The 12,724-nt window shown below is 38.2% G+C and overlaps 1 protein-coding gene across 6 annotated transcripts in view; it reads right to left on the minus strand.

Moving 5' to 3' along the window:
* The window catches only part of LOC128526272 (RNA binding protein fox-1 homolog 2-like), a 64,130-nt gene that overhangs the window by 7,471 nt on the left and 43,935 nt on the right, over nucleotides 1–12,724 (minus strand). For 3 of the 6 annotated variants that reach the window (XM_053497956.1, XM_053497961.1, XM_053497962.1), the window contains exons 7-10: nucleotides 4,711–4,798; nucleotides 3,231–3,290; nucleotides 2,220–2,370; nucleotides 186–228 (exon numbers count right to left, since the gene is read on the minus strand). In XM_053497956.1, coding sequence (XP_053353931.1) covers nucleotides 186–228; nucleotides 2,220–2,370; nucleotides 3,231–3,290; nucleotides 4,711–4,798 — 342 coding nt within the window. The remainder of the gene's footprint in view (nucleotides 1–185; nucleotides 229–2,219; nucleotides 2,371–3,230; nucleotides 3,291–4,710; nucleotides 4,799–12,724) is intronic. The other 3 variants (XM_053497957.1, XM_053497959.1, XM_053497958.1) reach the window with 2 other exon arrangements.

The raw sequence follows: 12,724 nt of genomic DNA on the forward strand, positions 1-12,724 counted from the left end.
GAGGAGATTACTAGTGTGGAATTCTTTGAGAGGAAAAACTGCTGATGTGGGGTGTAAATCCGAATTAGACGACTCCGTGCCGCTTGCCGTCACACATCCTGCAAACCACTCTGACTCGGAGTGAAGGAGAAAGAGAGGAGGATGAGGAGAAAGAGAGAAGGAGAGAGAGAGGGAACAATACTTACATAAAGGTCTGCGGGCCCATAGAAACCATCCTGGTACACCACACTGGGAGAAAAAGAGAGAGAGAGAGAGAGAGAGAGAGAGAGAGAAAAGACAAGAAAAAGAGACAGAGAGACAGATAGAAAGAGGAAGTGTAACAGTAAGAAGGGAGAAGGAAAGAAAGAGGGATGGAGGACATGAAGAAAAGAGAACAAGGAAAGGCAAGAAGATAAAAGGATGGAGAGCGGAAATAAAAGCGAATGCGAGAAAAGAGTGCCACCGAGTGGTAAGCAGAGGCAGGAGATGAGTGAATAATGGACAGAGGAAAAGAGGGGAAAAAAACAGTGTGGGAGAGAGAGAGAGAAAAAGACGTGAGGAAATTAGTCCACACACATGCAGTGCACAGTGAAAATGCCACTTTCATCAGTCTGGTTTATATTCGTTTAATCGATAATATCGCTGATAAACACTCAGCACTGAGCTGCGACTCAGGATAGCGAGAATGTCGATGAAACTGGCATTTTTGGTGTCATTTCAGTGATCAGCATTTGGTTTGAATTTGAAAAGCACAGCACCCCAAAAATAACACATGCAACATGCACAAATCATCAGAGTGCAAGTACGTGGAAAACTAAAACTTAAAAACCTGTTTTAATCTGTATTGCTAACAGATGAGGCAATACGTAGTCTGGTTTAAAATCCCTTTCATACAGTTTTCCACTTACCTCAAATGTGTGTGCGCTATGTTTATACTTCGGGTTTGGGCTAGAGCTCCAAGACTAATGTGCTCATAAAGGTTTTAAATGTAAATGCAAAATAGTAGTGATAGTCCGTTTTTAAGCTCAAAGTATGAAAGCAAAATTATTTCCTGAGGACTAGGAATGGATTAATCACTAACTGATTAACTGCTAGTAAGAATTTACCTGAATAAACATTTATTAACTAATAATGTTTGTTTTGCAGGATATTTCTCTGTACCATTAGTAGCCACATGAATAGAAAGAAACAAGAGCAGTGTTTTCAACAGCCCTATTGTTTTGTTTTTATTCTGTTAAAAAACTACCTATTTGGGCTTTGTTAATTTTTCGCACAAAAATCATTTGTTGGGATTTGGTCATTAAGCTGTTTAAATAAAACTTAAATGTCACAATGTTAAAGTCTAATGTCACCATGGATTATTGACTGGTTAAGGAAAATTAGCAAAATTTCAAACACTAAAAGAGAACATTATATTATTTCACTTTTGAATGTGCTTTAAAAAGATTATTATTATTTTTTTTAATACTAAGAGACCTGCCCTACTTTGCTTATAGCTACTTACTACTTGTAGCTACTACTGTTGCGGGAGTGTGGAATATTCAGCAAAGTACCGTAGCTATTTAATTATAACTAAAACTAAAGCTTAATCCTTTCACAAATTAAATAATGCAATAACTATTAGCAAACCAATCTAGCTGCACTAGCACCAAAGGCACCAAAAACGTCTTCCAGGATTTGTTTTTCTATGTAATATTGCTAAATAAATTTAATGACAGGGTAGTGTGAAAGAACAGGTTTATGAACATGAATTTCATGCGACTCGTCTCGAATCACCACTGCTAATCATTTGGATGCTACATGGCTAATTTTCAAACCACATAAAAAAAAAATCTTAAATCAGATATATAATATCCATCTAATAATAAATCATCTGTTTAATGGTTTTTACTACATTCATCTCAGAGCTCCAGCATAAAACCAAAGAAACTACTTACAGACTCAGCTACATCGGAGGTAAATGGGAAATTGCATATATTGGACTTTTTTTTTAAACCACTTTCTTTAATTATCTTTCATAAGTTTAAACGATTTAAAAAGTAGCACTCTGTGACTACTAGCGAGCTTGTGAATCAGGTTCGTGACCTGTCCAATGTAATTTGCTAGACTTTTCTGTACAGCACAATCTACATAACACAACCTCATCTAGGTATTTAAGGGCCTAGTGTTAAATCATTTAGAACTGTAAAAAAATTAAAGCTAATAATCCTACAGGGAACATGTGCGTCAGTCTGTCTTACCCTGGGTATGCTGGAATAGCGGGTTGCGGTATAGCTGCACGCACGGCGCCATAAACGGGCCGGCCGCGCCCCCGCAGGTGAGCACCCCTGAAGGTGGCGGCTGTAGTGGCCGCCGCCGCCGCTGCGGCTGTGGGGTAAGGAAAACCTGGAACTAAGAAACAGGAAGTTGATTTATTCGTATAAAAAAAATACATATATATAATACAATAAATAATAATAGACAACAGAACAATGTTTATGGATAAATCAGAGTCTGTTATTTTAATATTCATTTCAAAACTGTTGAACTGTCAGATAAAAGATCTATGATTAAAAATTCATCGAGCTCATCAAAAATTTTATTTCCACAATTCTCCCGTTGATTCTGCCAGATGATTTTTTTTTTTTCTGTTTGCAGGTGAATTTTATTTAAAACACTTAATTTGATAACACTTTAAGACATTTTTACAAAGCAGCTTTTGAGAAACACAGATATGGATTTAAATTCTTAAAGCAAGGCATAACCCATAGTGGTGCCAAGAAAAAAACTCCATGAGAAGACATGATGAAGAAGAAGACTTGAGAGAAGCCAGACTCAAAAGTCAACCTTTTCTGGTCTAAGATAGCTAGTAGATTAGAAATAATTTCTTTCTTCATTGTGTACTAGAATAGTAATCAATCCTAAATGCGACTAATGTGTCTTAGAATAAGGTGCAGAACATTCGGTATTATCACAGCAGCAGTTCCTAGGTACAAAAAATCCAATAAAGCAAACAGATTTTTGGTGTTATTCAACCCTATAATGTCTCTACGTGGGAACAGAAGATTGCTGCACTCTCTGCTAGCTTTATTAGACTAATAGCTCTAAGGCAAACATGGGATGCCAACCACATATTGGATGATGTAATACACTGGGGTAAAGGAGAACTGTAAATGCAAATGCGACTTTATTGCTTAAATAAGCACACAGTAAAACGCAGTAATGTCTGCACAGATTTGATGCAGTTAGACAACACATACTCGACACCTCACCTGCGTAGAGTTCCGGCCCATACATTGCACCCACCATTGGGCTCAGCTTCCAGCCAGCTACTAGGGACAAGGGAAAGACAAAAAAAAAAAGGGGGGGAGACAAAAAATTGCTTTAAATGTGTTTGAAAGTGTGTGAAAAATCTTTCACCCTAATGTCATATCAAGTGACCATGGGTATTCGTCTCCAGCAATCCCAGAACCATCCAGGGCAATCAATCAGAAGATCTAATGGGCTATGCTTTATTTGTGGAGGAGAGACATACAGTACATTCTCCCCCCTCAATAAGAGCAACAAAAACAATCACCGTTCCAAGCTGGTAGCTGTTGTGGGTGGCAAACAATCATAACTGGGTGAAAACAGGCATAATTCCCTAAAAGTAATTTTAAAAAAGCCAATGTGGGGCCCATATAATGTCCCTAGTCCTTTTTCTCCATCTGCAGAGGTCCTCCTTAATAAAAGCCTCTGCAGGGTGTAGAGTGCTAGCAGAATCTTCAGATTTAATAATCTTCAATATTATCAAAAGCAATAGGCTAGATGCTGACTAAATTACTTCTTTAAAAAGGTCCCATATTTTACTATTTCAAGTTAATACAGGGTTCAGAGCTCCTTTAAAGTGTGTGTTAATGCTCCTAAAATATCCCTAAAATAATGCATTTTAATACCTCAAACTCTCTCAAGTACACAAATACTGTATTTAAGTAAAAGTAGAGATTCGCTAGGAAAAATATTGCTCAGGTAAAAGTACAAGTCCTCCATTTACTTGTGCACCTGAGTAGAAGTATGTATCAAAAGTACAGGGCTTGTATTAGCTTACAGTAACCTTTTTTTTTTTCGTAGTGAACCATTCTCTCTTTTAGCAGGTGGCGAAACTCCCAAATTCAAATACTACACATCACAGCTGACATTTAAAACAATATCATGTAGAAATTAAGTTAATGTACCCAGTTACCTTCCACATTTGATGTAATCCTACCACTCCAGGTGCATATATGGGGACATGATTTACATGAAATCTGTTCAACTGACAAAGTAAGGTTAAAAGGATTCGGATTAAGCAATGCTCTCTAAACCAGGCTCAATTTCTCAAACCAAAAATAACTTTTACTAAATTGTAAATGGACTGGTGTACTGGAAGTGCAATCATCGTTCATGTACTACATAACGACAATGGTCCAGAAATCACACACTGTTTAATTTGAAGGCTTTAAGTACTGCAGCTACTAGGTGATTAGAGACACCAGCGTCACTATGATGAAAATCAGAACTGAACTACAAAACTTATGAAATGTCAGAGAAAGAGATTTCGTCAGGACAACAAGAAAACGGCAAGGCAAAAAGTTCCACCCAGTTGGTTTCTACTGACAAGCAGATGTGTTTTTTCTTTTTTTCGGCATGCCCTAAATATAATGTATGCTTTATTGGTGAAGTTTTTATTAATTTTTTTTTCTTGCATATTGTATGTGTATGTGTGTACTTTACCATAAGGCAGAGCGCTGAGTCCTTCTCCATTAGCATATGGACTAACCAGCTTCTTATTGGTCATCACTCGAGCTGTAGCGTTGTTCACCTGACCGCCGAGAGACAAACAGATGAACGGCTCAGTGTAACAGCTTCGGAGCCATCATCATAAGATTTAACAAACTGATCCTGCATACTTGCGTTACTGTTATGTACAACAATTATGCATTAATATTAATTTACTCATTTTACTTTCAGGTTATGGAGCTGATGGGAATTTTTTAGTACTTCGTTAAACAAACTATGAACTAAGCTCTGCACATGATGCATCAAAAATCAACTTTTTTGTCATTATCCTGTGACATTCATTTGGTTTAAGAAGGATATTTGGAGAAATTGTGAGCTCGATGATATTCCCTTATATTGCTTAAAGATTTTTTTTTCCCATCATGCATGGCATTCCCACTGATCAACCAACACAGAGTCAATGAACAAAACACACCCAAAAAAAACAAAAATAAATCGGCATTAAAGCAAAGGAACAAACAGTGCATTCCATTTTTAAAATATGGAGAAAGAAATAGAGGGAGAGCGTTAGAGAGAGAGAGGGACGAAGATTCAAACATGATGAGATTCAGAAAACGCACACCATTCAGCGCAATCACATTCAGCCAATTACGGTTCAGTAGACGACCGAGAATGAGCAAACGCCAGCCAATCAGCAAGCATCGGATGCAGCATATGGACCAATCAAAACACTTCGCAGCCCAGACCTCACCCCCCTTTTCATAACGCTTCAATACAGAGATAGAGAGAAAGAAAGAAAAGGAGAGAGAGAGAGGGAGAGAGAGAGAGAGAGGAGGGGGAGAAAGAGATGCAAGAACAGAAAAGAAAGACGCAGTGCACATTCAGAAAGAAGGGCGTACATGAAGTAAAAAAAAACTTAAGAATGCCATAGAAAAAAAAAAGAGCAACAGATTATTTAGAAATAAAGTTGAATGCCAAAGTGTGTCAGAAGGAAGCATGTGATTGGTTCCTGAGAGCTAGCGACAAAGGGGAAAAAAGGTGAGGAACAACCAAAAAAAAGAGAGTGTGAAAGGGAAAGACAAAGAAAGAGACAGAGAGAGAGAGATGCATATGCCACATGACACAACAAATCAAATCATGAAGGCCAAACACTGGCAGGCATTGACACTGATCCGTCACACACCAAAGACCAATATGCAAACACCGTCATCATACACCACACGCGCGCACACATCCACACATCCACACGAAAGATCAAAACACAAGCCAAAAATAAAAAATAAAAACAGAAATCACCCCTCTGTGAATATAAGGGGAGCAATATCGCCTGAGAGACAATTTCACTATGTGTGTGTTTGTGTGTGTGTATGAGAAAGAGAGAGAGAGAGAGAGAGAGAATCAGAGTGCGTTTGTGTGTATGTGTGCGCGCGTGTGTGTGTGTGTAGAGGGGGGTAGGGAGTACGCAACTCTCATCCTACACAATAATCAATATCTTCACCGGCTCCTCGGTTGGCAGAGTTGGGCAGATGGATGATGGGTAAAAACATCCCCAATGTCTCTTTGGGGAGAAATCGACTCGCTGATGTGTAGAGCTCATTAGAACATACAGGATGGACAGACGGACTGAGAGACGGAGGGAAGAAATGGACGGGGCGGGCGGGGGATGAAAGAATTTATTGGAAGAATCTCATCAGCCGTGTCAGTGCGGGGGTGGAGTGATTATGTGTTAATGTTGATGAGAGTGAGACAGAGAGAGAGAGAGAGAAAGAGAGAGAGAGATGGAAAGGGAGAGGGGGAAGGGGGGGAAGGAAAGGGAAATGGAGGAGGAGGTGGAGAGCACATCATTTCTGTCAGTAGCCTGTGGTCCTTGGCGGGTGGTCGAGACGTGAGGCTTGGCTGTAATTTAATAAAAGATTTCTCTTTTTGTTCGAGATCTAGCACTGTGTTGAATAAAACATCGCAGCAGGACTCGACTCAGAGAGGCGGCTAACGTGCGAATGTGGAAGACACGATGGCACGACGCCCACCGGGTTCATCGCAAATAGCTGCTGCAGCGGTTTCTAAAAACCGAACTGCGCTTTTGAAAAGCGACCCACGTTAAAGCTGGGCAGCTGAACAGTTACGTAACCGGATTTAAGACACATTAACAGGGTTCTTTATGGTTGTTTTTATGAATGAATTAATTCCTATTAGTAAAATACAATTAGTTCTTATTAATAAAATACAAAATTTGTCTATAAGATTATAAACAGTGCTTCAATGCAAAAAACAGAGTGATGCTAAATTCTTAGTTCTTAGTCAGAAGTTGAGGATTAACTTTTTATTACAGCTGCAAGATTTATATTATTGCGCTCCTTAACAATATAGTATTATTTTTATACTAACAATTAACAGAGACTAGTATAGTAAGCGTGCTACATAACCCATGTTTAATAATTAACTGTCAAAAAAAACCTTCTTTAAAGAAATATTTGACCTTTATAAAAGGAGTCTCCAGGCTTAGCCATAATCTGGAATTTATTTCGTACATTTAATATCTAGAATTTCCTTCAATAAAGTATCTATCTATCTAGTCATCAAAAGAAAGTGAGGGAGTGACTGTTTTATATAACTAGTATAGTGATTAGAACTAATTCACAGATATTACACACCATTAAATGTACCTAAAAAAATTACAATGTTTATTTCTTCAATAAATAAAATCACATTTACTATGGGCAAATCACTGTGGTATAAGAAGAATCAAACATTTCAACATGTTATGAAATTCTTCTTGGTGGTAATACCATCTGGGCACATCAATTTCCAATAATATTTATTCCTATTTTAAAATTTTATATACATCTGATATGTAGACATAATATGATGGGCGTCCGAGTCAAACTGGGACTTGTGATGACCTTTTCGGTAAACAAAGGCGTAAAAAAACAATTGAAATTGACAGAAGACATCGAGCACGGTATAGTGATGAGACTCTAAGTGGCAGTAAAAGATTTGAATGTTGCAAACATTTTTAAGAAGGCTGTACGTCTGTGAATGACGATCTCTGCCAAGGTGACACTGCACTTGTTCCCGTAAAAATTCAGTGAGATGAAAGCTTGATCCTTCAAAATCCACAGATAATTTGTCTGATCTGTCAGTAAGAAATTTACACACATTCATTCACTACTACCACTTGTATATTGCAGATTCCTCCTTATAGTCCTGACACCGCTACAAGACATTTCCACAAGTCTGGGTCATTAAAGGAGATCCTTGGAGGCTGGCATTTCAAACATGATCATGGCTTAGGTGTACTGAAAAAAACGTAAAAGCACTAGTGAAACACTGGGATAAGTGTATTAGCGTAGCAGGGGATTATAAAGAAAAATAAAGCTAATTTTGACGCTCATAACTGTTTTTTATTCTTCACAGTCAAAAGTTCCGGTTTGACTCGAACTCTCCTCATACATGTAAAAAATGTAAAACAGAAGGTTGCTTTGCTTTTGGGTAAATAATTGTGATTAATTATAGTTTATTATGCATTTTCATGCAATTCAAACCTTTCCACTATTTGCATGGGTAAAGCTGTGGTCGCCGTAATCTTGTCTTGCAAGCAGCATAGTTATGGATGTTCACTTGCAGTTAGCATTATTGCCCCCCAAAAAACGAAAGATTTAAAGATGGACCTTCGCATGATGAAAACTTGTGCAGCTTGCATCGCACTTTGTGTGAGTGGGAAAAAAAAAGAAACCAAATAGAGCAAAAGACCACAGAGAAGGTCAGGTGGGTTTTAGCAGGCGGTGAGGGAGAATGAGGGTGTGTGTAAGGGGAGGAAGTTGAGTTTGGAGTTTGTGGGGTGGTTCAGGAATGAAGCCGTACATACACACACTTACCATGTGCCAGGAAACGGCATGACGACACGCGAGCGGTTACCGTGGAGACTGACAACGATAACAATAACAACAACACAGAAGTCGTCAGGGAAACAGAAAGAAAAAAATTTTAGGATAAAAAAAAAAAATGTAATATGAACAGAGTAGTCTAATGGCCAAAGGAAAAAAATGCCTAATATAACAAATAATGAGAGTATATTTAGGTTTGAGAGAGAGTGAGAGAAAGAGAGCAAGAGAAAAATCAATGAATGAATTTTGGAAGAGGAAAGAAAACCCAGGGAAGCAAAAGAAGCACTTAAGGAATAAAATGACGGCAGGTGAGTAAACGTTTCAGAATGAATGCATTTCAGGTCACCGTCTGAGGTTTGAAATGTGGGGAGGATAAGAAACAAACAGGCAGTGTGTTAGTCTCGTTTACAGGATGAAGTGACTAAAGCGCTTGAAGTGCTTGCTTCACTGAATAATTCAGTGCTTTCACATAAATACATGATCAAAATGCATGAAGATAGCAGCCTTGAGTCAGAAAAGGAGGCGGAAGGAAGACTCTACAAATGACTGTGGGTGAATATAGTGATGAAAACAGAAAGATGAATGCAGCTAATGGACATTTACGAGCAGCGGGTGAAAGCAAAATGACATCATTCAATAGAGGAGTGCAGACGGTGACATGAAGGGCTGAAACAGGGGTATGGGTAAAATAGACAGGAAAAAGGCTTGATCAGGGTATGAGAGAAAGGGAGAGAGAGGAGTGCTAGACAGACAGAGATAGATAATGGATGAGTATATAGAGAGAGTGAGACTGACAAAGAAAAAGACTGTGTTGAGCTATTTTCACTGAAAAGGTGCCGTTGCCTTTGTAAGAACTAACACAATACCAAAAAGCATTTTCTAGAATCTAGAAATTCTTATCAGTCATAGTATGCTACCATTTTGGTAAGTGCTAGTCGGCTAGAAAATGCTAAAATTAGCTAGCAAACATGGTGCTCTCTCCAAATGTATTTACCACATGAAACCCATGCTAAATATTATGCTAACTAGTTAGCTAGTTTCCCCAGTTTTAGCCTAAAGTCTGTTATTTGCTAGCAGGATTCCCTTTAAAATCTTTTCTGTGGCAAATATTATCTGACTAGCTTGTTGTGTTTTCCTAACTATTAGGCATTTGCAGAGAAATGAAACTTGCTCAGGAGCTAGAAAATGTTTATCTCAGCATTTGCTTTCTGTGGTGAATGGCATTAAAAATTGAATGCTAGGCTAAATGTTGGGTAGGAAGACAGCTATTTTCAGTGACAAGAAATTAAGAAAACAGTAAAAAACAATTTAGTAACTATAACAATTCTCTACACAAAACATTTACCACAACAATTGATTATTTATTATTATTTCATTATTACATAGATTAAAAAAACAGGCAAGACAGTGTAAGAGTAATTAGATAATTTAAAACAACTTAATTGTACTATTAAATACACAGCCTGTATTTCCTGCTGATTCATGCTAGCAGGGCAGTTTCCACATTAACCATAACCTTTTTATTATCCAGGAAGTTAATTTCTTTTGTGTTTTTTTACCATCTGTTCCCATTTAAAAGTTTTTGATATGCCCTCTGAGGTGAGCTTAAGTGCTCAAAGGATAATTTGTTAGCATTAGCATAATATATGTAGCTCCTGTTTTTTTTTGTGTGCACAATTTGTTCTAAAATGGTTGTATCCTAGAACACTGATTAACAGTGGAAACAGAACGAAACGCTTCTAATTTTGGGTCGGCACCTTATCTGTGGAAAAAAGAGCGATGAATGAAAGAGGAGGGGAAAAAAGAAAGAGGGGGAAAAGAGAGAGAGAGAGAGAGAGAGAAAAAGAGCAGATATGAAGATTTCAGCTGTCTCTCTTGAACCCTCCCCCAAAACATTTATACAAATAAACAAGAAGTGGTGGAAAATGCTGTCACAAAATGCAATGTTCAATCAAAAAGAGGACATGCCATTGGTCATAAATTAAACCACAAACCCAAAGTTTAAGCCTGTTTATCCCCCCCAAAGAATTGATGATTTGTTCAGGAAAACATCTAGTAAAATAAAACTTCGACTCTACTACTTTCTACTAGAGCAATCAGCAGGAAGATTAAAAAAAAGTCATGCAGAAACAAAACCCAGCTTCGACGCGAGCATGGCCTCTCCCCATGAGCCGCGTGGGTAGGGTATGATGGATGGCTAAGGCAAGGGGGGGAAGGGGGAGTGTCTGAAACCCATGCCAGCTACAGCCAACACAAGCAGCCATGGACACTAGGGGGAGCTATAGAGAGTCCTCCAGGCATCATGCACTTAAAAAAAAAAAAAACACGTCTACACCACTTCTAAAAGACAAATGACAGATTCAGCCGCCATCACTAAAGTATCTCCCCCTCTCCCAGTGCCCCAAACACAAGACTACACACAGCCTCAGAAAAAATAATACACCATGCAAAACATTCTGGTGATCTCAAAAAGGGAAAAAAAAGGCCGATACGCTCCTAAGCGCTGACGTCTTGAGTGAACAACCTAAAATCATGAGAGTCTATGAAGAAGAGAGAAAAAGAATCCATTTCCACACACACACACACACACACACACACACGCACACACACACACAGTCCACATGCGTTTAAAGGTCACTAAGACGAAGAAGGTTTCACACACTTCAAGCAAGAGACGACCCTCTATTAAAAAAGTCCACAAAAAAAAAAAAAGAAGAGTCAAAACAGGCAAAATGAATAACCAACCAGCGTTATGGCACTGCCTGCGACAGTGAACAGGAATTATCATGTACATTCATGAGCTTTAAAAATCAGTGGCATATACCGCTAGTTTAGAAAATGATAAAAAAAAGGGGGGAGACAGACACCCACTCACGGTTTAAAAACGATAATCACGGACGCAGTGCTGTGACAAGCAAAGAGCAGGAAACGGGTCAAATCGAGGAACATGATTGACTAAAACACACATTCTTTCTGCATGCTTGAAAAAAAAAAAAAAAAAACACACAGACATAAAACATGCAAGCAGCCATGTGCTGATCGTTGTATCGTTTTTATCCTAAAGTGCCTAACTACATTTAAACACCTTAGCATCCGTTACATGCAGTCAATCATTGAAAAAAGCTATAGGTTTTGTAATAGACCAGGCGGAGTGAAGAACAACTTTGTGTGTGCTGTCTCACATTGTAGCTTGTTTGATGTTAGAAACTGTTTGAATGCTAATCGCCTGCTGTCGCAACACTAACTGCCTCAGGATATACATTATACAAGGGTGAGTCAAACATTACCCATACTCTGGCTGTAGAATTTATTTTAATTAACTTTAAGAGATGATAAATGCATAATTTTTCAACATAATCCACTTGCCTTTCAATACACTTTGCCCATCTGTCAATCTGATCATATTCCCTCATTAAAAAATTATTTAGGCTGAGCTGCAAGCCACGAATGCACCACTGTCCTCACTTCTTCATCAGATGTGATTCTAAGTCCTCATAGGTTTGCATTTAGGGGACCAAACAGGTGAAAGTCGGATAGAGCAAGATCGGGGCCCGTACTCACAAAGCTTCTTAGATTTCTCTAAGAGAGTTCATATATTAGCTTAAAAAGTCCTAGATGGGAGTCCTAGACTAAAAGTGACTTTGAAAACTTTTTAGAGCAACTCTGGGTAAGGAAAGTACAAAAACCTTTATCTTAATAAGGAGGTGCAGTTGACCCCGTCGCTAGGGATGATGCAGCAATTCAAGAACTGTAATTGGTTGATGAAAAATTAACTTCTGACCTCTGCATAATAAAACAGACAGTAAAATCATATAGTTGTATATGAAGAAAGTGTATAATCATGACCACAGACTACTTTGAGCAAAGTTTCTAGGCTAAATATCTTAAAGGTAATTTAAACAGCCTACTTTTAAAGCAACCAATTTCCACACAGTAGTTACTATATTAAAGTTCTTACATTTATTTACCAAACCGATTTTATTACTTGTAATCCATTTTAGATTGATGGGAGCAGAATAGCTTAACTTTTACCAATTTACATGATTGGAGGTGAGTCTATTTAAGTTGCACTTTCGGATGGGTATGTAGTCAACAATCCAAGAGAGATGGAAGGTAAAGTAAAA

The sequence above is a fragment of the Clarias gariepinus genome, chromosome 6 (assembly GCF_024256425.1).
Source record: "Clarias gariepinus isolate MV-2021 ecotype Netherlands chromosome 6, CGAR_prim_01v2, whole genome shotgun sequence".
NCBI classification, from domain to species: domain Eukaryota; kingdom Metazoa; phylum Chordata; class Actinopteri; order Siluriformes; family Clariidae; genus Clarias; species Clarias gariepinus.